Genomic DNA, 23,698 nt, shown 5'->3' with positions numbered 1-23,698 from the left:
ATACAAAGTTTATGAAGCGTATCTCATCAGGTGCTTTGACAACATCAGTGTAGGTTAACGGAAATTCAACTGAAATTTAGCTCTGCTTGAGCTAACATGCATGGTCATGCCGCTTAAATGAACAAGTCCACTATCCTTAAGCGTTTTAAATTGAGCCTGGAGTTTATCTCAGCAATTTTTAATTGGTTCCCTGCACTGCAGTGTGACATAAGCAGGACCTCAGCACTAAGTGTTACAGTTTGATTTCTCTGCGCTAACTCGACCAGTGCACATTATGGGGAGATCAACTTTTATAGCGCAAATGTACTTAAAATGCTCAAGATTATCTTTGCTCCGTAAATTACATATACACAAAGTGTGTATACTTGGATTATAAATCTCACTCCACTGTTAACTCATCCAGTGACGTTTCTCTCAAAAGGAAAGTGCGGGTGCGAGCCATTTAAGCCATTCACAGGCCTGTGGCTATAAAGACGTAGGACATATCAAAGAAAGTTTGAAACCCCGTCTTGCATTCAAAAAATATATGGTCTTAGCTTTTACCATTGTTAAGTTCACAACAGTTGAAACGTTTTTTAAAAATACTGATTTCAAAGAAAACAGATGAAAAACATTTTTTTGTGAAAGGATGCATTTCAAGCAGAAATATCACCTCAGTGCTTGTTTGTTTTGTTATTTTTTTGTGATACCTCCAATACCTAAAGAATGTTTTCCACAAAAACAGGGGGAATTTTCTTGTAAAATAAAATTTTATCACCAGAACCCCGAATTTAGAATACACGTATTAAAAAAACAAACAAAAAAAAAAACATATTTTTACCTTTCGACTCACAGGGAAAATGCTGCTGAAAACAAATGTATACCTTATAGCAATCATGGCAATCAAAATAAATTGCCATAAATGATTGTGTAGTGTCATGAAAAAAAGAAAAACCCCTTGGTGAAATTTACTCAATGATTTTGTTGATTGTGTTTCAATTTCACTTATGAATACTAACGGTTTCACACTGGAAAACGATAAAAAATGCCTTTGCTAGTTATAGAAATTGATTCAATCATGCCACATAAATGTCAGGGAAACCTCAGGAGGAACAAAGTCGACCTGCTCGGCTGCGTGACAATCGAAGAAGGTTGAGCCTCTAAAACAGATTGTCCCGGCAAGCGCCAACAACAAAGATTCTCATTTCAACTGCCGGCGTCATCAGTCAAGCCTGGCAGATTTCATCTGATGCAGAGAGTGTGCTTGTGCCGCTTTAGCTGTCAACGAGCTGCTGTCGTGAAATATAACTAGATATGACGGATTAACAGTCAACAAGGCAGATCTTGTGCAGTTTAATACGGATGCTTATCATTCTCGGGGAGTTGGAGAACAATTTGAATTCAAAGTAACTCTGAAGTCGTTCTCAGATGCTTCAGTAAATCACAATAAAGATTTGAATATGTTACATTATGGCATGGTTAATATTGATATATGCTTGCAAAGCTTTAAATCAGGGATGGTAAACTAATTTAGCTCAGGCTAGGGTTCTCTCTTCCTCCATTTTTCTCTCACCCTCTCTATCTCTCTCTCTTTCACTCTCTCTGTCTCTTTCTTTGTTCCTTTTTGTCTGCTCTGCTTTTGTAACCTAAAATATTTAATTTGAAAAAAAGAAAATGCTCTGGGGAGGCTTTTAGAACAGTTTGCAATTCCTTATCATAAGTTTCGCTTTCCCTGTTCTTCTTGCAAGTTCAAAATATTTTGATGTCTTCTCTTATTATTTTGAGTGTCTACTAAATGTTAAACTTCTACAAAAGGAGTTCAAAATGAGTCATATCATGTTAAAATGTATTGTAATCCCGCTGAGTCAAAAGGAATAGAATCGCTCGTCTTTCCATTATTTCACACTTTCTACTATAATTAGAGGTCGACCGATTATCGGGCGGGTTGATTATCGGCACCAGTATTTGAGAATTCGACACATATCAGTATCTGCATTTTATTTTCGCTGATAATTATCGAGTCATACAGTGGCTTGCGAAACTATTTGGCCCCCTAGAACTTTGTGACCTTTTGCCACATTTCAGACTTCAAAAATAAAAATATAAAACTGTAATTTCTTGTGAAGCATCAACAACAAATCGGAGACAATCATGAAGTGGAACACACTTTTTTGGATATTTCATACTTTTTTAACAAATAAAAAAACAAAAAAGTGGGTGTGCAAAATTATTCAGCCCCTTTACTTTCAGTGCAGCAAAATCTGTCCAGAAGTTCAGTGAGGATCTCTGAATGATTCAATGTTGATCTAAATGACCAACATTAATAAACGGAATCCACCTATGTGTAATCAAGTCTCTGTATAAATGCACCTTTACTTTGATAGTCTAAAAGGTCTGTGTAAAGCACAGAGAGTATTATGAAGAACGAGGAACACGCCGGGCAGGTCCGAGATACTGTTGTGGAGAAGTTCAAAGCTGGATTTGGATACAAAAAGATTCACCAAGCTTTAAACATCCCAAGGAGCACTGTGCAAGCAATGATATTGAAATGAAAGGAGTATCAGACCACTGTAATTCTACCAAGATTGTGCTGTCCCCCTAAACTTTCAGCTCATACAAGGAGAAAACTGATCGGAGATGCAGCCAAGAGACCCTTGATCACTCTGGATGAACTGCAGAGGTCTACAGCTGAGGTGGGAGAATCTGTCCATAGGACAACAATCAGTTGTATACTGCACAAATATGGAATGGTTCACCAAAAAACATATGAAGGTGTTAGAATAGCCAAGGCAAAGTCCAGACCCCAATCCAATTGAGAATTTGTGGAAACAACTGAAAACTGCTGTTCACAAACGCTTTCCATCCAACCTCACTGAGCTCGAGCCGATTTGCAAGGAGGAATAGGCAAAAATATCAGTTTCTCGATGTGCAACACTGATAGAGAGTTACCCCGAGCGACTTGCAGCTATTATGGCAGCATTTCCCTGCACTGTTTGCTTTAAGTTAATTTAAGTCATTTTGGTTGTAATGGAATTTCAATTCATAAATTCTAAAACAAATCAGGGAACTGTTTAAGTTGTATGTAGCCTTATACAAGTTGTATGGTTTGATTATAGTTTGTATTTGCCTATGTATTATGTTATCCTAAAAGTGGCTTAATGAGGCCAAAGATTATATACAGGTGCTGTTTGTATTCTTGCAACATTTGTATCCTCTTGGGGCCTGCTATCTATTAATCAAGATGGCCTTCACTTTAGTGCCAAGAAGTCTGCTCGGGAGCTTTCCTCCCCATATTCCTTCTTAGAGAGGCATTATATCCTTTTTGTTGCAAAGTTTCACTGTCCTTATTGCTCATTTATTATACTCACACGCCATCTGGCGGCCAACATTTTACACTGCATTTAAACATGTGATTCCTGTCAAGAACAAACAGATTAGTTTCCCGTGTTCATGTAACCTTGTTTAAACCAAATGTGTTGTTTCCTTCTTGTGTTTTCCAATAAATAAGCCTCTAGCCATAGGCGGAGCTTGATTCCTTGCTGAGCCGTTTTTGGAAGCACACTGCTTTAAAGGGAAAGGCTACCAAAAACGTAATCCCCGACTCAGAGTATGTTCTTTCTTTATTCTAATCCAATCTCAAGTTTTAACCTTGACAGTTACTTTTTGATTTAAGTGAAATATTAGTCATATTAGTTGTGTGGAAATTCTAATTCATTTGGTGTAAAAGGTTTCAGAGCGCTATTAAAGTTTTATTGACATTTATAACATCATATTCTTTGTTTCTTTTTCATTATTAAAAAAATTTTTGAGCACATTTTTAAGCTTTTGTAGCAAACGAATATTGGCTCTAGATATCAGTTATCGGCCTCCTCTTAATAATAATAACAATAATAATAATAATCAGTGTCAGCCCTGAAAAAACCATAACGGTCGATTCCTAAATATAATACACATTTTGAGTGGGGCAAAAAGAAAAGAAAGAATTAAAAAATGATGCCTTGATGTGACAATCCAATTAGTATAAATAAAGTGTTTGTTTTTTGTCAGAACCCAAACAGATGGAGAATCCAGACGCATAACGTTTTCACACAAGCTTTATTTTACGAGAATGGGGCAGTCATGTGCGTGAACACAAACGCCAGTGATTCGGCCATCGCTGGGCGAAAGAAGTGAGACAGAGAAGTCAGGCACGGGAAAACAGGAAGCCAGAGGCAGACGAGATCGAAACCGGACAGGATAGACGGGATCGATACCAGATACAGGATACACGAGCAGATACCCGACAGGACGTGACAGACGAGATTGATACCAGATACTGTAGACTGGAGCAAGATACGGGACAGAGTCAAAATGCATTCCTTGCAAATGCAGAGGATCGTTGACGGACTGAAAAGGAGTGAATGAGAGCACTGAGTTTAAATATTAGGGAAGCCAATCAGGCAACGAGCAGCAGCTGGTGCCAAACGGGCGGGCCCAAGTGAGGGCAATGGGCAACCGTGACATTTTTTTTTTTTAAATCAAATTGATACTAAATCCACGGTATCTGTTATTTTCCAGGAACTATCACCTTTATAAAACAAGGAAAGTATTTTGCAGACAAATGCAGTGCAGCTCTTGAACACAATCTCTATGGAAATCATGTCACGTAATCAGCACTTCGATGTAACATCCAAGTGTATTTTAGATAATAAAGAAGGCAATAAATACAGTTTGCATCGTGAATATTGGTTTGTTTGTTAAAAACGGAGATCAATATTTACTAGATACAAGACTATATTTGGTGGCCGCACTAGTGACTATTTCACAATAGCTTTACAGTAGTTCTATGTAACAGAAAAAGAGAAATATGATGAGAAATAAGGTCCTTATCATTTATTAACGTAAATATATTGTGCTGTGTAGTGCATTAGGGCTACGGAGAGCCGTTTTTGTCATCATTGAGTTGAAAAAGTATGCCATCACCCCAGGAAAAAAAAACGTATAATTTTTACACTCAACGAGATCCCTGTAGCAGGAGCATTGGGAAAATGAAAATTCAAGGTTCAAGGTACTTGTCCAAAAAGCAGCTTTGGGGGTCATAACATGGCGTTCATGTAGGGTTTTTCTTTTGTGGATGTTGCCTTTTTATTGTGGTACTGTGAATTGTTTGACTTAAAGTGTAATCATTTCAAATTATACACTGATAACATTTTTGGAGTGGATTTGAGTAAGATTTGTACAAAATCAAAAGAGTCAAAAGAGATCATATTTTTTTAAGAAATAACAATTTTCATAATATGATTAGGATCGTGGGAAAATCATGTGTCATGAAACTGAAAAACAGGCCTACGATCGATCCTCTGTTGATGAAGGAAAAAAAACACTATACCAAATAAAAACTATCCAGGGAGAATGTGGGGGACTGGTTATTAATTTAACCTTAGCTCTGATTACAGAATAACAGAAAATGGGGACTTATAACCCTCTAGTGTACGGGTCGGGAATATTTTCAACCCAAAAAGCCATAAACACAAAAATATTATTATTTTTTTTTGGAGAGAGAGAGCTACACACTATGTTTTGACAAAATTCAACCAAACCACCAAAACTGTTCTCCAGACAACAGCTAATTTTTCAGCACAGTTAATGTGATGTGTGGTACATACCAATATGATTACACCACTTCAAATTTGTCTCTCTCACTCAGCTACTTAAGAATGTTGAGGTCATTTTAGTCCTAAATAATGATTTCAAAACAAGGTCGGAGCAAAGAACTTTTGTAAAAATGTCACAAAATACTCCTAGCGAGGATACCAGCCTATTTACCTTCAGTGCAGATGGCAATGGGCGTGGAGAAGGATTGCACGGGCCTTGTGTATAGCTCTGCCCAATTATAAAGCTAACCCAATCAAATTGCTCTGAGTGCTTTGTTAGAGCGTTTGGGTGTTTAAAGTGTGCTCCTTGCCTTTCATCATAAAGTATCATAACAATGGACAAAGATTGTTAATGAGCTTCCATATAAAGGAGTATTTAGCGATCTACAGCAAAAACAGGGTCTGTTGTTGTGACCTTGACTGAAAAGTATAATTGAAATTGTGTCCTATATATACTGGAGCGAACAATCAGCTCCATTTGTAACATAGTAAATAATTGAGCAAGTTTTATTTGAGATCCAAGCCATACGTACTCATTAAAATAGCCATAGGTTCCCAACCCTTTAATCTAGTGCCAACAGCAGAAAACAAAGTTGGCTTTTTATCTCCCAAGCCATCTCTCGAGTAAAAATAAGGTTGAGCCGATTTAATCAAATTCGATCCCATCAATTTTACTGCCTCTCAGACCTTACTGTACAGCAATTTCTTGAGCACGTTTGGATACTTTGAAATGAATTACTAAGCTCAAGCTGCCCTTTTATGCTCAACACTGAACACATGCTTCTTTAACTTTTTTAATGCCTGACGTTTCTCTCAAATGGGAAGAGCAGGTGCCTGTCAATTTTTGCCATTTCGACTCACTCATGAGGGAGTACATAAAAGGTTCTGTCCCTATATAGGCATAGGATATATCAAAAGGAAGTTTCAACCCTCATCTTGCATTACAAAGAACCTGTGTCTAGCTTTTACCACTATTTAGTAAAAAAACAATTAAGAATTGCTCAGTTTCTTGTAACTTCTTGTTTCCAAGAAAACTTCTAGTAAAAATAAGCTTCTAGTGAAAGGATGCATTTCTAGCAGAACTTTCATTTAGGTGCTTTTCTTTTGCATTTGTGAAACCTCCAATATCTGAACAATACTTTCCATAAACACAATGGGACTTTGCTTGCAAAATAACACTGTATTGCAAGAACGCTGATGATGCAACAGACTTTGCAAAAACTTTTAAGAGCCCAATGTTTCCCGTGAGTTGATCACACAATTTTGGTAACCATGACAATCAAGTTACTGCAGATGTGCGCAAAAGGTCAACCCTCTCTGTCTAAACTATGACGAAGCCACTTTGTCATCTTTTTTTCCAAAAGAAAACAAAGAGAAAAGGCTTTTCTCACCACACTGATTCATTACAACTACTGTCCATTTGGGACCATCTATGCACTCTCAATTGCTAGATACAGAAAACAAGACGGAAAAATGGGGGCTTCCTCAATGTGTGGACAAATATCTGTTCAAAGCTATTCCTGCCATCAAATGGTGATTTATCATACTGAAATTATTCTCAGAGACTTTATACTTTCTGATGAAGTGTGCCAAACTCTTTATAATAGTTTAAAAAAAAAAATCAGGGACAGTGTTTCTGAAAATGTATGTCTACGTTATGGCACTGAATGTGTTAAAAGCTAGCTTGAAAGGCCTCCAAACTGAGCCAAAATGAATATAAGTAAGATCAATTAATTAAAGGCAACTCAAATTCAAATACATTATCCACTTGAACAGAGCTCGCTTCCCATGGGACAACAAGTTCAATCTCGCAGGTGAAGCAAGGGCTTCCTTTGTAATGGACAGTAACAAAGAGTTATGGATATGAGACGTCACACTTGGGTGTCAGGTTTTCTCCTCAACACGCTTGAAAAGGATTATGCAAGATAAAGATGTGAAGAGCCTTATCTATATAGAAAGCTTTCAATGTGTTCTGCTTCCTGCCAAATAGTGCACTAAAGCAATTAAAAGGAGTGAGGGAATGTGTGAAACACATAAAAGATTGAGTAGTGTGATACAGCAAACTTTTCAACCTAATTGGTTGGAATTAAAGTAAGCTACAGGGTTGAACCTAAAAGCTATGTCTTTTTTTCTTCATGAGGCAACATAAAATTCTCGGCCTGGATAACAACAACAACAAAAAGCCCTCATTTTGTACCTGTGTGTTAGCACGAATTGTGATCTGAGAATTGCTGCAACTCTTATCCATCCAACCTATTTTCGTTCTAAGCGTTTCTCTAAATACCAATTTAGTCATTATCGGTGCATTCAAGAGTAGCCCCTTACCATTAACACCAGAACTCTCCATGCACAACATTTTTTATATACCAAGGTTTTCTCTTTATATGTGATCAGAACTAGTCAAAGAGAGGACAACTAGGAAATTTTATTTACACATCGGATTCGGCCCTGTTCTTAGCTAGTTTGTACCTCTCTGCTCCACATCCCTGAAAACATTATCCCTAAAAGATTAGAAGGAATTATGGGTATTTTAGTTGAGCCAGTGGAATGGATTACTCCGGTGCTGTGCTATTATAGCTTTGGTAGCAGCATCATTTATGTGGGGTGGAAACTAAATTCTAGCGAGGGAAGGAGCAGGGAATAGGCTTGCAAGAGATGCTGCAATCATGTCAAAGCCTTTATTTGGTATGCAACTCGCCTGCTACCAACTCAAATGGAAAATCCAGCCATTTGGGTGTGGTTGCACACATCCTTATGGCGACAATATCTTTTAATGTTAAAGTGGATGATAAAACTGCAAACGGGATAAATCATTTCACAGTACTACAAATAATCTCGGTGCTAATGCTGCCTCAAATAAAACATCATACAGCTGTAACTGAGTCTTTTGGGCTGGCATGGCCATTTATTATCAGATTGTCCTTTCAGTTTTCCCAACAAAATGTCTAGCTGGGGGAGTTGAGATATGACTACAGCAGCACGCGTACTGAGGTGAGGATGGATATCCGAGTTGAGGAAAGCTGCTGAGCCAGCTGAGCAATTAATCCTGCATAGAATGACAACATGGGAATCGGTGAATGTTGCAGCAGGTGTTCTTTGCCTCCTGCTGGAACTATCTGGCACATGCACCAGTATTTCATGAACGTGGAAATCCATCACTGCCCGATTTGCACATTTTTTGAAAAATGAGGTTTCGGCCTGCTTTTGACCACACTGCTTTTAAAACAATAAGACAAAATAAGCATCTTTAAGTTATCAGATGTAGCAATAAAAGATAATGAAATAGACAAGGCACACAATCATAGACATAATAAATCAGGGACCATACATTTTTTGACCCAAAGATCCCTAATATTAAAATATGTCCTTATTTTTTTCTTGGAGAGAGTGCCATGCCATATATTTTAAGACAAATTTCAGCCAAATTTTCTAACCAGACAAAATTTACATTTTTCAGCACATTTTGTTTCACTTTGTGGCGTTAGATGTTTTGATAAAATGTATAAAATAAGAATAATGCCAGTGCCTGTGTCCCATATCAACAAATATATCTCAAAACGTGTCTCCCTCCCGCAATTACTTATGATCATTGAGGCTCGTTTTTACCTTAACGGTTTCAAAAGCAGGTGCAAGCAGAGTTCTCTTGTAAAAATGTCACAAAATACTGTAAACAAGGATACTGACTTATTTACCTTTGGTGCAGATGGCGCTAGGCAGACAGAAGTGCGCTGGATGCATAGCTATGTTTGCTTGGCTGGCGTTTCTGGCTGATGACAGTTTTTCTGTGGGTTCTTATTATTAAGTGTCTCAATGGTAAAACTATAATGTTTTATGAGCTTTAAAATAAAGGATAAGCGGCTTTTAAAATGCACCTGATAAATGTGATTCAATGTAAAATGTCCAACATTTCTTCATGTTCTTATAGGGTCTTATAACGTTCCATGGGAAGCACTGCCTGGTGTAGTCAATATGGCACATAGCAATCTAATAAATACCCCTAAAAACTAAGAGAACCTTGCACCTACAGAAAAATTGTGCTCCACCCGCTTTTACCTCCAAGCATATGAGTACTGTCTACACAAATAGAGCCCTTGTCTTCCTTCGTTTCCTTGCTCAATTAGGTGCCGCATTGATTTGTACAACCTGATTTCTAATGAAATCAAGTGTCCACATGCACCACAGTGGAAGAAGGTATCTTATTCTGCACTATGTCATCGATCGCCCTTCTGGGGAATTTTTGTGTTGTGTGCACATCTTACTGGTTGTCTGCGTCATCATCCGCCTTCTGTTTGAAAAAAAAAAAAAAACTGTCTCCCTAAAGAGCGGATAGACCTAGGAGAGCATTCAATTACCTTTTGTAGACGCTGTAGAGGCCGTCCACTAAATCGCCTTAAAACAACTAAGATTAAAAAGTGGAAGGCAAAAGGAATGCTGTTGCGTGCCGAATTTGTAAAGATATTCAAATGCCTTTATGTTGGCTGTGATTAGATTCTTTCCAGGTTGGGCATGAGTATAAAGTACACTAAAACAAAATAACATGTCACAAAAATTTGCTTAGAACAAGAGAAAATTTAATTTTTGCTCAACACACATTCACAAGAAAAGTCAGTACCTGTGGTTTTCTCTTAAGGCTTCCTTTCCTTTCCTCCATGAAATCACACCCCAAGGAGACATCTTGGGCTTGCATTCAATCAGGACATCACCACTCTGTCGGGCCAGCGTTTGGGGCTTTAACAAATTCTGGGAGAAGTCTGGGGCAATCGCTAGAAGAAAGTCAAATAAAAGGATAGGTGTACAGTGAAATAAAAGAGTAATAGGATGTCCTAGTAGTAATACGTTAGGTGGGCCACATCAAATAGATAGATAGATAGATAGATAGATAGATAGATAGATAGATAGATAGATAGATAGATAGATAGATAGATAGATAGATAGATAGATAGATAGATAGATAGATAGATAGATAGATAGATAGATAGATAGATAGATAGATAGATAGATAGATAGATACTTTATTCATCCCCGCAGGGAAAATAGGGTTTGTACACATTTTTCGAGGCCAAATTTAATCAGTTTTTAAGAAAATTTCAAATACATATTTTACTTCTCTTGTACCATTAACAAAACAAATCTGTTGTGAATCATGTATTTTGCAAATCTATAATTATATCGATAATCCACATATGCAATTTTTAATGTTGCGTGTGCATTTCTCAATACTAGAGTTGAAATCTTACCGCGCATGAGCCCGACCCAAGCCCGAGCCTATCCCAGGCAAAAACACCCCTCATCGTCCAGAATCCTCTCAGATAAAATATGAAAAGTCAGGTTTGCTTCAGGCTTGGTCTGTCAACTCAATAAATTGGTCAGGCTCGGGCTGGTTTGGGCTTTAATACCTCCGGCCCGGGTCAGGCTGGGCTGGATTTTTAAGGCCTGATCTTACTTATAATCAAGTCATATGATGTTTTTATCTTGAGTAAATCGCAAATATATTCGTGAATCTGAGGAATACGTTTGTAAATATTTATGAGACAAATATCTCCCCATATTCTGTAGGTGTTGGGTAAAAATAACGGTAATATGTGGCTTACATTTTCAGTTGCAGGAAGTTCTTCCCATTACAATTTACCACTGGGCAACACAACCTTCATTTTTTGCATGGCCCATAATAAAAAAAAACATTTATTATAAGATATGATATGTAATCCTTGCACTAATACGCAATTCATAGTGCCCTGTTTAAGTGTAGCATGCACCTCACTTGGGCGTGGCTCGTAGGGGTTAATGACTATTCATAGGACAATGCCATGCAAACCAATTAAATGCAAAGTTAGTATATCGCGTTGCAAAAAAACCATTTATTTCTGAACCTTTTAACAACCTACTAATAAAAGTAATTAATTTGGTGATTTAGTAAGGTTGGATTGCAGAGTGCGGAGAAAAAAAAGACAACTCCAGAAATTACAAAACAATTTTGACTGTGAGTTCATATTTCATTCAAAAATAATACATTTTTCAGCCCTCAAAGTAAGGTTAGAATTGGTGTTTTAATAATATGGGTAAAGTGAAAGTCAAACTTACCTAAGTCTTTAGCATGAATGATTGTCTAGCTACAACGCTTCATTGTCTAAGTTGGACACATTTACACATCCTCACACAGTGGTAGACAATATTTTAAGAGGATACTTAACGTGAAAGAAAGTGAGTTTTCCAATTCCACGCATTGCACTTAAAACGGACATTATGCATGAAGAATGAAATCTGTGAAGCAAAATGAAATAATTCCCAATGAGGGGGAGGTTCCTTTTCTTCTCCTTAAGGCCTCAATTACTGAAGCGCTGGTGTCTCATGCTGCTTTGTATGCTCAAGCTCAGCAAAGAACGTCTTTCAAGTCGACACAAAAGTGAGTGCCAGTGAGGAGTGTCAGAAAAGTTCCAAGATTGGTTGTTACAAAAATTATATTTCAGTCATGTATATTTTAAGTTTTGCTTTTATGTTCAGCTTATCAAGGCCTGGGGATTTTTTCGTCTACAACCCTAAATGGTCACTTTAAGGATGCAATTTGAAGACTGGAAGAAATCAAAATGGCACACAAGGAAGCAAAGAGGACATTGTCATTATTCTTCCAGGAGTGGAACTAGAAGGCATGGCTGACCATTCAGTGTGTTTGACTCCAAAACGGCATTGTTTAAATGAGACAAGAGAAACTGAATATATATTTGGTGAAAATAGTCTATGGTGATTCTCAGAGCAATTGGAAAAGTTGTGAAAATGCGAAAAGCATACCCTTATTCTTACAATTGGTTCAGAATTAACAGTACACGAGAGCCATATATTCCAATTGGAATGATTTTGTTTGACCAAATTGAATTAAAAACCAAGATAGAAACTGTTTAATTCTAATTAAATATGGGGCTATTCCATAAACAGGGGTTTTATATGTGTTGTATCTTTTTTTTGCCGGTTCTGAAAGGTATAAGCTGTCCAACCAAAATAGTTGAACTGTGATCAATCAGGCTTTATCTTGACCAAATTATCTCAAAGAAATGTCTTCGTTGAAGGACTCTACAACGGTAAAATCTACTCGGGCACTTTTAATATTATACACAATAAAAATACAATGTTGTATAAACGTTGGTAGATTTTGTATCATTAGCTAAGCAATTTTTAACATCATCGAAGCAATCCATTTACATATACTATTTTTCATCAACACTTTTTTCTTACCTATGACTTGAAGCTCAGCATTGGTAAAGACTCTACCATGTTTGTTCTCAGCCACACACTGGTAAGTGCCGATATCAGCCAGATTTAAGCTACTGATGATCAACACGCCATTATTAACCTGAATCCGGTCCTGCCAAAGAAACACACACATTAGGAATGAATAACCATACAAAATTGATGTATGATGGTATTTACTCAGAATCAAGTCAATGGTAAACTTGTGACTGACATCTTTATCTTCAAACATTATTTTTGAAGAGTGTAAGTTTTGTTATTAAGTATTTTTTCCGGATTTTTTAAAAATAGGACAGCTGAATAGTGACAGAAAATGGGTTTGAGAGAAGGTACAGTAAAAGACTGGATGAACATCTTAAACATAACTGAGGTAACTACAGAATACTACAGGTTATTAGGTTATTAGCTATGAATATGATATAGTCCTTACTCCCTTGCCCTTGAATTTATGTAAACCCTCTCGAGAGAAAACTTGAAAACAGCCCAATTAGTGCCATAATGGCACCACAAAATAAAGTAGTTGCTCATATGAGAGAACACATTACCACAAGCAAGGTAATTAGTGCCATATTTGGACATTTTTGGTTCAAGCTAATGAATAACCTGATTATTTTCAAGTTCAGCAGCGTATTTTCCACACCTGAGGGAGTGATCACAAAAATGTCTTCAGTCCTTAAAGACCCATGGAGAATCTTTAACACACCCACAGCCCAACATAACACTAATATTACTTAACAGTGGTTGGTGTCATGTGTTTAATTCTTTTTTCTTGAATAGTAATAATTCCATCCAATTTGGTCAGGTTTAAATTTTTTTTAAATGTCAGCTAAACTGTCTGTACAGGAAATCAAGGGTATGTTATAGACATATTCACTATTTATGTTGGTCTCTTAAGTTCATTGTTTTCTACAAATAAACAAGTTATTATGAACAGGGTTCATACACCTTTTCGCCAAACTCGAGCAATTTTAAGGATAATCAAAGCCAATTTCCTAATTTTTCAAGTACCATTAAAATAATATATCCGGTGTGAATCATGTATTTTGTAGGTCGACGAATCCACCCGCAATTTACAATTTGCAAGTCCTCAAATACATACACAATCTTCACACGTTTTCCAAATCCTATAAAAAAACGTGATTTAAATGAGATTTTTAATCTAGCGTGTGTATTAATGGAAAAATCAGCGCTAGAAAAATCCTTCCCAACCCGACCCAGCTCGCGGGTATATAAGCCGGAACCCGCCCAAACTTGACCGATTAACTTAATTTGAGGGACTCAGCCCGCAGTAAAGCTTTACTTCGGCGCTGTGCATACTTTGGCGCAAAAATGTGCGTTTCGGCTGAGGTGAGCTTTGGGTTTACTTCAGATGAGTCCCTCGATTCAAGTGTGTACTTCGCTGAACAAAATGGCACCAAAAAGAAGATCGTATTCTGCAGATTACAAGCTGCAAATAGTGAAATCTGCAGCCAAAAAGCAGAAAGTTTGTAGGGCTTTTAAGCGGAAATGAAGTCCGACGTAAGGGACGTGGAGGTGGAAAGAGGAAAAAGTGCATGTTCTATTGTGACACCGAGGATGATAATGTATCTGGACTTACATGAAAAGCGCCTTGAAACTAAAACCAACTGGCAGCTATCGTTAATCACAAGAGGGGAACAAATGCAATGGCAAAGCGAAGCCACCAGAGAGCAGTGTCTGCATCATTTTTAAGCAGACTGGTTTGAGTTCACTTTATTGAAAGCGTGGTCTATCGAGTCAGACTCATGGTAACAATTTCAAGCATCTACAAGCTAAAATTCAAGCACGTTTCGCACCATATCTATCATATCTATCTATCTATCTATCTATCTATCTATATAAACACAGGATTTAAATTCACATATTTTCAAGGATTTTAAGCACCTGTACAAATGCTCTATGACATATTAATTTAAAGGAGTACAATTGGAATACTGGAACAGTTTATGTTTGAATTTGGAGGTCCTACTCTTGTGTAAATAGCTGAGCCACATGTGCTTGTCTGTCATTTTGAGTCATTGCGGAGCTGACAAAAACAGTCAGTTGGTCCAAGATCCTCAGTGATACAGCTGAGAAAACTCTGTGATATGACGGGCACACTGGTGGCCTTGGCACTCAAGTAAGTTGTGTGTGGGGATGGATCAACTACAGCTTCCAAACAGCACACACACAATTCGGCATGATTTAGAACCGAGGAAGGATACATATGTGTGTTCTTGGGAGAAAGTGCTAGCCACTTCTTTACCTTGAATAGATGAAAAATGTATTTAGCAGGTTACACATTGCTAGGGAGTAAAATAAATTAAAGAGATCAGTGTAAGTGCACCCTAAGCCCTTGCAGAATATAATGAACTACTTAAGAACAGAAACAAAGTACTTGACCTTAGAGGTCCCGCAGGTGTTTGCTCATTGAGCACCTCCCTCTTGGGTTTAAACAGAACATATTACTACTTTATTAGAGGAATTTAAATGGGAATATTCAACGAATGGTCAAAAACTGCAGCAGTCACTGTTGAAAGGTGTGTAATGATGAATAACATCTCGTTTTACTCGGATGATGCTTTTTGGAGAACCTTAAATCAATTTGCAAAATTAAAGGTTGAATTTTATATAGTACCCTTATTTTCCGGACCATAAGGCACACCTGATTATAAGGCGCAACCTCAAAATATTGCTCTGTGAGCTATTTATTTCCCAAATAGGGCCCAGTTGACTTAAAGGCACATTAAATTAAAAGTACATAATATCAGAAAATAAAAAAACATAAATATTGGGAAATCTGATATCACATCTAAATTAACTTCATTTGTTCATAAATGCTTACTGTATATAGAAGCATTTATTCTTAGGCGTTATACGTTCCTGATTTTATGATTGTATTTCCCAGTCTACCATTTTTAAGCAGATTTGTTGTGAAACATTGCAACAATTTCAAAAATTTACAAGCACTTCACCCAAAGTGTGTCATGATTACTGATGTGTCTCAGCTGTGCCGCTCATTTGGCGCCACCCGCCGCGGGTCCTGATTGGCTCCCTGTCACTATTTGAACCCACTCCCGTCAATCCCCTGTTGTCAGTTTGTCTGCGAACCTCCTGCGAATCTCCATTTTTACACGGCAAACCTTTTTTCGATCCTGACTCCCCGTTTGTCTCCGACTACAACCCGTTTTGATTCCGACCACGTCTGCTCTCCCGTCCCATCTTACAACCCGTTTTGATCCCGATCACGTTTGCTCTCCCGGTCTGACTTATGACTCGTTTCAGACCCTGACCACGTCTTGCTCTCCCAGTCCCGGCTACTGACCAGTTTTTCGCCCCTGACACCGCCATCGCTCGCTACGGAAGATCCACTTCCGTGTTTGGATCACAATCCGAGTACGAGAGCGATTTGCTTCCCGCACCCAGCGAACTTAAAATGCAAGCATTTCCAGGCAATTCAAGCACCTGTACGAACACTGTCTATGAACAGTAAGGTCACTGTTACAATGTAAAATTTTTAAATTCATTATTTGTCAACAATGCAATTTTTGCATACGGTTGATAACATTGGAGGCCACCATGCCATTTTATTTAATTATCCAACTTTTGCTCACTTTTATTCTAAAATAGCCAGTTGTTATTTTAGCTTTAAACAAGAAAATGATGCGAGCACTTTTGATTTTCCCAAGCAAACTTAAATGTGAGCTTGATTTTTTGTCAACACTTATCCAAGTAATCTGCTATTGAAGGAAAATGCAATGCAGTACAGCGTGAGCGGGTTCTTGTTCTGTGAAGGTGACATTTTGAGGTGACAGCCCTCCTTGGTGTCATTTTATTCATCTGGAGAGGGTCGCCAGAGCATAGAAAGGGTGAGTAAGTGGGTAAGGCTTGATAAGGACCGACATAGAAAGTGAACCAAAGAGAGAGCGATGAAAGACAGAAAAGGAGGCAAGAGGGAGACTGATTAATTCTAATACGAAATAACAAATGCTTGTCTCGGCAAGAGAAAGCTTTTTACTCGGATTCCACTCAGATTCTCGCGCTTTTTCTTTTGGTCCGTCTCTCTCTTTCTCTCTCTCTCTGTCTCTCTCTCTGTCTCTTACCACTGACCTTTGGGTTTGGAAATTGATTTAATGCTGCTCCTGTTGACGATGGCATTTTGAAAATGGTAGCGCCTCAACTCATTAATAGAGCCACACGTACAGACAATATGTTACCTGGGCAGACTGCCAGGGGAAGTTTTACAACAGTGTTTACTATTTACAAATCAATCTTGAGGGGTTCTTATTATTAAAGCTGCCAAATTAGGTAGTGACCTTTCATAAGACTGACAAAACAATTTATAAAAATTAAGGCAAAGACAAATATTAAATACAGTTCCTGACAAAATATTTAATTGGATAAAGAATGTGTTTTGTTGGAAAATATTTTTTTTAAAAAAGGGTTGTGAGCGATTTGAGGTATTTGCAGGCATGCGAATGGGTCAGAGCGTAAACAGTTGGGATGTGTGTGGAAAAGATACCATATTTATTTGTGTATAACGTTAAAAATCTGTAAAAACATTTGTTTCACTTTTTCTCTGTTTTTCTCTAAGCATTGAAAGTGAAAAACAATGTTGAATACATGCAGCCCTGATTTAAGTATTTTTTTGATAACTCTGAACACAATTCCAACATAAAGTTTTTATTTCCATGTCTTTCAAAGGCCGATTCATCACCGAATATACTAAAAAGTTGATTTCCTCGTCGTGCTTTGTTGGATTTATTTATATCTTTCAGGATGACTCCATTCTCCGACATTAATCTCTGGTACTCTGAATAAAAACAGTGTCGTAATGATAAAAAAATCGAATGCGCGTTAAAAACGTATAAATACAGTAATCCTGTGCAAACTATACTTATTTTGATTCAAACGCACCACTTCAAACGCTTAATTTACTCTGGGATCTCTAACATAGTCCCTCCCCACCACAATTTTTTTTCACTCTGATATATAGAATAGTCACCCATTTCTAATTCAAAATTGTAATTTCTCCCAAAGGTGAGAGATGTTCATGGCGTATTTGATTTCCAAGTATTTAATCAACTGTGAAGACAACCAAACTTGGGATGAGTAAAAATGGCCATTACCCTTACATTTTTAAAAACACGCTGAACACCTTCAAGAAACATGACCAAAATATGCCACGCTACATATTGAAATATTCTCACTGTTGTGTTTTTGTGCTTATTACAGATTAGCTTAGCTTGTGAATTGCTTTGTCTGTTACTCAAGTTGTCTATATCAGGGTGTCTTCAGTGATCAAGATATTTTTCAAAACCACATCATGTCAAACATGTACAGCAGGGGTGGCGAACAAGTTTGACACAAAGAGCTGAAATTTTTAACTGTGAGTCAAAAAGCCACACCTCGCACTGACCTGCCATGACAGACACACACAAACACACACAATTAAAAACATATTATTTCCCATAACACACTCCTCTCCTTAAAATACAAGTATTGTTCTTGTGTTAATTTCAAGGTAAGTGTCAATCCTCAATACACACAAAAAAACTAAACATGAAACATATCAAAGAGCCACAGTATATAGAAAATATGATGAGGCAAAGAGCCACATTCTTATTGGCCAAGAGCCGCATACGGCTCTGGAGCCACGTGTTTGCCACCCCTGATGTACAGTATTTTGGATACCATTGAAATTCTATAGTGGGCTGCCAGAGTTAAATTGATCCCGCCAGAGTCTCATAAACATATATATTTATACATACAGGACTGTCTCAGAAAATTAGAATATTGTCTTAAAGTTCTTTATTTTCTGTAATGCAATTAAAAAAACAAAAATGTCATACATTCTGGATTCATTACACATCAACTGAACTATTTCAAGCCTTTTATTATTTGAATATTGCTGATTTTGGCTTACAGCTGAAAAAAACTCAAAAATCCTATCTCAAAATATTAGAATACTTCCTCAGACCGAGTAAAAAAATAATTTTATAACAGCAAAACTAAATCAAATATTTGAAAATGTCCATTGATGCGCTCAGTACTTGGTTGGGAATCCTTTTGCACGGATTACTGCATCAATCCGGCGTGGCATGGAGGCAATCAGCCTGTGGCATTGCTGAGGTGTTATTGATGCCCAGGATGCTTCGATAGCGGCCTTCAGCTCATTTGCATTTGTAGGTCTGGTGTCTTTCATCTTCTTCTTAACTATACCCCACAAATTCTCAAAGGGGTTCAGGTCAGGGGAATTAGCAGGCCAATCAAGGACAGTGATGCCATGGTCAGTGCACCAGTTACTGGTGGTTTTGGCACTGTGGGCAGGTGCCAGATCATGCTGGAAAATGAAATCCTCATCTCCATAGAGCTTTTCAGCAGATGGAAGCATGAAGTGCTCTAAAATCTCTAGGTACACAGTTGCATTTACTCTGGACTTGATGAAACACAGTGGACCAACACCAGCAGCTGACATGGCTCCCCAAACCATTGCTGACTGTGGGAACTTCACACTGGATTTCAAGCAACTTGGATTTTGCTCCTCTCCAGCCTTTCTCCAGACTCTGGCGCCTTGACTTCCAAATTAAATGCAAAACTTGCTTTCGTCTGAAAAGAGGACTTTGGACCACTCTGCAACTGTCCAGTGCTTCTTCTCCATAGCCCAAGTCAGACGCTTCTTCCGTTGTCTTGAGTTCAGAAGTGGCTTGACCATTGACGGCTATTGTAGCCCATTTCCCGGACACGTCTGTGAATTGTGGCTTTTGATACCTGGACTCCAGCTTCAGCCCACTGTCTTTGAAGCTCCCCCAAATTCTGGAAGCGGCTCTTCTTCACAATTTTGTTAAGGCTGCGGTCATCTCTCTTGGTTGTGCAGCGTTTCCGGCCACATTTTTCCCTTCCAACAGACTTTTTGTGGATATGCTTTGAAACTGCACTCTGTGAACAGCCTGCTCTTTGAGAAATTTATTTTTGTGTCTTACCCTCCTGATGGAGGGTATCAATGATGGTCCTCTGGACAGCAGTCAGATCAGCAGTCTTCCCCATACTTGTGATTTAGTTTACTGAACCAAGCTGAGTGTTTTTAAGGCTCAGGAAACCCTCGCAAGGTGTTTCGAGTTAATTAGATGATTCAGGTGATTAGTTGAATAGCCTACTTGTATACTTTTTCATGACATTCTAATATTTTGAGACAGGATTTTTGAGTTTTCTTAAGCTGTAAGCCAAATTCAGCAATATTAAAATAATAAAAGGCTTGAAATAGTTCAGTTGATGTGTAATGAATCCAGAATGTATGACATTTTAGTTTTTTAAATTGTATTACAGAAAATAAAGAACTTTATCACAATATTCTAATTTTCTGAGACAGTCCTGTATATATTTAGATAGATAGATGGATAGATACTTTATTCATCCCGCAGGGAAATTCACTATATATATATATATATATATATATATATATATATATATATATATATATATATATATATATATATATATATATATATATATATATATTGCAAGCACGGCGGCGCAGTGGTTAGCGCTTGTGCGGCACAGTTCGTGTCATGGGAACCTGTCGTGGGTTCAAATCCAGCTCCAGACTTCCTGTGCGGAGTTTGTATGTTCTCCCCGTGCTTGCGTGGGTTTCCTCCGGGCACTCCGGTTTCCTCCCACATTCCAAAAACATGCATTTCAGGTGAATGGGCCGGTCCAAATTGTCCCTAGGTGTGAATGAGCGAGTGAGTTGTCTGTCCCCGTGTGCCCTGCGATTGGCTGGCAACCACTTCAGGGTGTCCCCTGCCCACTGCCCGATGATTGCTGGGATGGGCTCCAGCACCCCCGCGACCCTAATGAGGATAAGCGGTACGGCTAATGAGATGAAATGAGATATTGCACCATGATCTCCTTGCTTGCACCCTTTTTTTGTCCCCTCATTTGCATCTCTGTCCTGAAATAATTTGTTAAATGAGCAGAAGGGGGAGAGGCAGCGGCACATTCAGCATAGGAACGGGTTAAGAGAGAAAAGAGCGTGCAATACTAATAAAACAAAAGGAAATTTCGAAAAATATAAGTCAAAGGTGGAAAATGGTCCCAACTTGGACTTATTTTAATTATATTATCGGTTCCAAAGGAGAGTGCATTGTATACCACTAATAGAAGAACCCGAATCAGTCCCTCAAAGCTTCGGCACTTGGTGTTCCTGAACGCCAATATATATTGCATGGTTTAAAGTTTTAAATAGTTCTTGACACCAGAACCCCTCTCGTGCCCGCACCAGATTGCCCCATAAGAACAGCTAAGGTGCCCGGGGACCTGATCTGAAAACAGCTTATCAGTTCTGGGTCAATGTCAATTTCCACTGCTTTTTATTTTTTTTTATTTTGTGGTTGACTGATTCTATACAACCTAACTTTCAATAACAACGTGGTAGTAACACAGTAAAAATAAAGTAATAAAATGTAAAGTTGTTATTTTAGAAACGCAAATCTAACTGGATGGGCTTTGCGCTAATTAGAAACAAAAAGTACCTTTCAGCTTGAAAAATGTTTGAGATCCCTGCCCAAGACTGTTCACCCACAAAGGTTTCAACGCTAGCTAGCAGCTTTCTGATTTGCTCTTTTACCCTGAAAGAGAAATCCTCCAATTCCGTTACACTTTTGTATAATGACAATAAAGACCATTTATTCAACTGCAATTCTGCTTTCTGTGTTTTTATTTGCAGATCTATAGTTGTTATTTTGGTAACGGTCGTATACACTAAGTCAGTAAGGATGTCGTCTTGAGATACATTTAACCATTGGGGGATTTTATGGAAGTGAAAAGCTACTTTATTTATTTTCCCTTTTCGTGTGAGGTTCAGGTCCTCATTAACCGTGATAAATGAGGGATTACTGTACATTAATATACAGTAGCAACAACATAATTACTCATTGTCCATGACTGTAACCTTGGTCTCGGGCATTTGCCATCTAATTGACATCAAAGTGAACATTTGTCATTACCGCGTGATCACCTTAATTAGTAATCTTTTTCTGTAGACACTATGGTAATTCTCTAAATCGAGACCAGCTTCTGAATTATATGAGAGGTCATTGAAGATAAAGGAATTATGCATTCTTGTTAACAGACCATAGGCACAATTAATTGATACAGGACACTCGTGTTAATAGTCTGATTACGCTTTAATTAATGGCCTTTTGTTTCACAAATGCTAAAGTAAGTTTGTGCTCAAATACTAGGAAGTTGAAATTGCTGCCCTTTAAAAACACAGATCTATTGATAAATCATGCAGTAGTTTTCAATACTAAATTTGTAAACTAAACGGTATTCCAAAACATGTAGTTTTTTTAATGTTTTTAATTACCTGTAGTGTTCTGCCCCCCATTTCTACAAATATGCTGCAAAATATTTCACGCACTGGGGGACCTGACAAAAATTACGTCTTAAAGTTGGCCCACCTGGCTTGATTGCAGTAGAGGTGTTACGTCATTAAAGAAACACAACACTTATAAAGTAGCAAATCCCATTAACAAAAGAGCTCTGAAACAGACAATTATGCGATTGTGTTGAACAGGGATTGTAAGACGCTTTTTCTAGCTTGTATGAAGGCAATTATTAGTGTTTTTTTACAGTGTTTGTTGCTGTTGGTATAATTTTGTCCGGCTAGTGTTGGGGCAGCAGAAGGCTTTCCTGTTATGTCTGCTCCCCATTGGCACTAGTTGGCTGCCTACCGTGTTTTTTGGCCAGCTAGCCTGGTGTTTGCGCCGGTTTTACAGTTTCCCTTGGACTATTTCCGACCAGATTTGCATTTATTGCTGTAGCCGTTGCCGCTTTCCGTTCTTTGTTGCCGGCTAGCCAGGCTGCTGACTGTGTGATCTGTGATTAGCTACCCTGGCATTTGCGCAGTTTATGCTGTGTTTCTTGGTTTGTTTATTCTCTTCCTTCTTCACGTGTGCCGCCGTAGCCGTTGTCGCTTTACGTTGTTAGTCCTCGTTGTTAGCCACTTTGTGCTTTTGGGTCGGCCAGCCAGTTCTCCACAGAGGCTGCCTTTCATTGAATCTATGTTGAGTTTTCATTTTCCCAGCTAGCCCCCCATGCATGTTTATTTGCCTATTAGAGCTTCTGTTGCTGCTAACTCTTTGTGTTACCCGTACCGCATCAAAAATTACCAAAACACTTGTAACCTCTCAAACTTATAAATAGGTGAAACCACGTGGCGACTCGCTAGCTAGGGTACTGATGTTCCCCCAATGACTTCTCAGCTTAGGTTAACAAAGACAAGACTGCTGTCTCCAAAAAGCATTGTCTATATGAAATTGATGTACTATTTCTTCTAATTGTGCATGTTTAAGAATTTTAGATTAACGTTAAAGTAACTTTGTGACAAATGATCAACACTAAACAATTAGGGCACGCAAACCCTAACTGGTGAGATGTCCCTTTACCTCTGTCAAGTCCAGAGGCTCTCCATTCTTCAGCCATCGGTAAGACGGTTTGGGCTTGGCATTGGCTTTGCACTCCCACATTAGAGTATCATCAATCGTCATCTGGGTATCTGGGGGCTTCTCAGTCAAATGAGGAGCAGCTGCAGCAAACCAAGCACAATAAATAAGCAAAATAACCACACTCAATTCATCTGAAAAGTCAGTTATTTTGCTCCTCCTTGTTCAAGGAGACAAAATATAAATCCACTAATCAAACTAACCCAAACTCAACAATGACAAAAAAAAAACGATGTAAAACATATCTAACAATATTTTTTGTTAATTTTTAACTATAATGTAAAAACGAACAAGCTACAGTACGGGGTGATACGAAAGTCCCCATATCTCCTCAAGTATGAA

At 38.1% G+C, this 23,698-nt stretch overlaps 1 protein-coding gene across 2 annotated transcripts in view; it reads right to left on the bottom strand.

Annotated features, from left to right (window-relative positions):
* cntn3a.1 (contactin 3a, tandem duplicate 1) overlaps positions 1-23,698 on the bottom strand; it is a 176,946-nt gene that overhangs the window by 49,178 nt on the left and 104,070 nt on the right. For both annotated transcript variants that reach the window (XM_088332058.1, XM_088332059.1), the window contains exons 9-11: positions 23,300-23,439; positions 12,840-12,969; positions 10,225-10,375 (exon numbers count right to left, since the gene is read on the bottom strand). In XM_088332058.1, coding sequence (XP_088188184.1) covers positions 10,225-10,375; positions 12,840-12,969; positions 23,300-23,439 — 421 coding nt within the window. The remainder of the gene's footprint in view (positions 1-10,224; positions 10,376-12,839; positions 12,970-23,299; positions 23,440-23,698) is intronic.

The sequence above is a fragment of the Urocampus carinirostris genome, chromosome 3 (genome assembly GCF_059441175.1).
Source record: "Urocampus carinirostris isolate Australia breed hairy pipefish chromosome 3, RoL_Ucar_1.0, whole genome shotgun sequence".
Taxonomy (NCBI): domain Eukaryota; kingdom Metazoa; phylum Chordata; class Actinopteri; order Syngnathiformes; family Syngnathidae; genus Urocampus; species Urocampus carinirostris.
The sequence above is the reverse complement of the archived record's forward strand: the minus strand, read 5'-3'. Positions and strand labels throughout refer to the sequence as shown.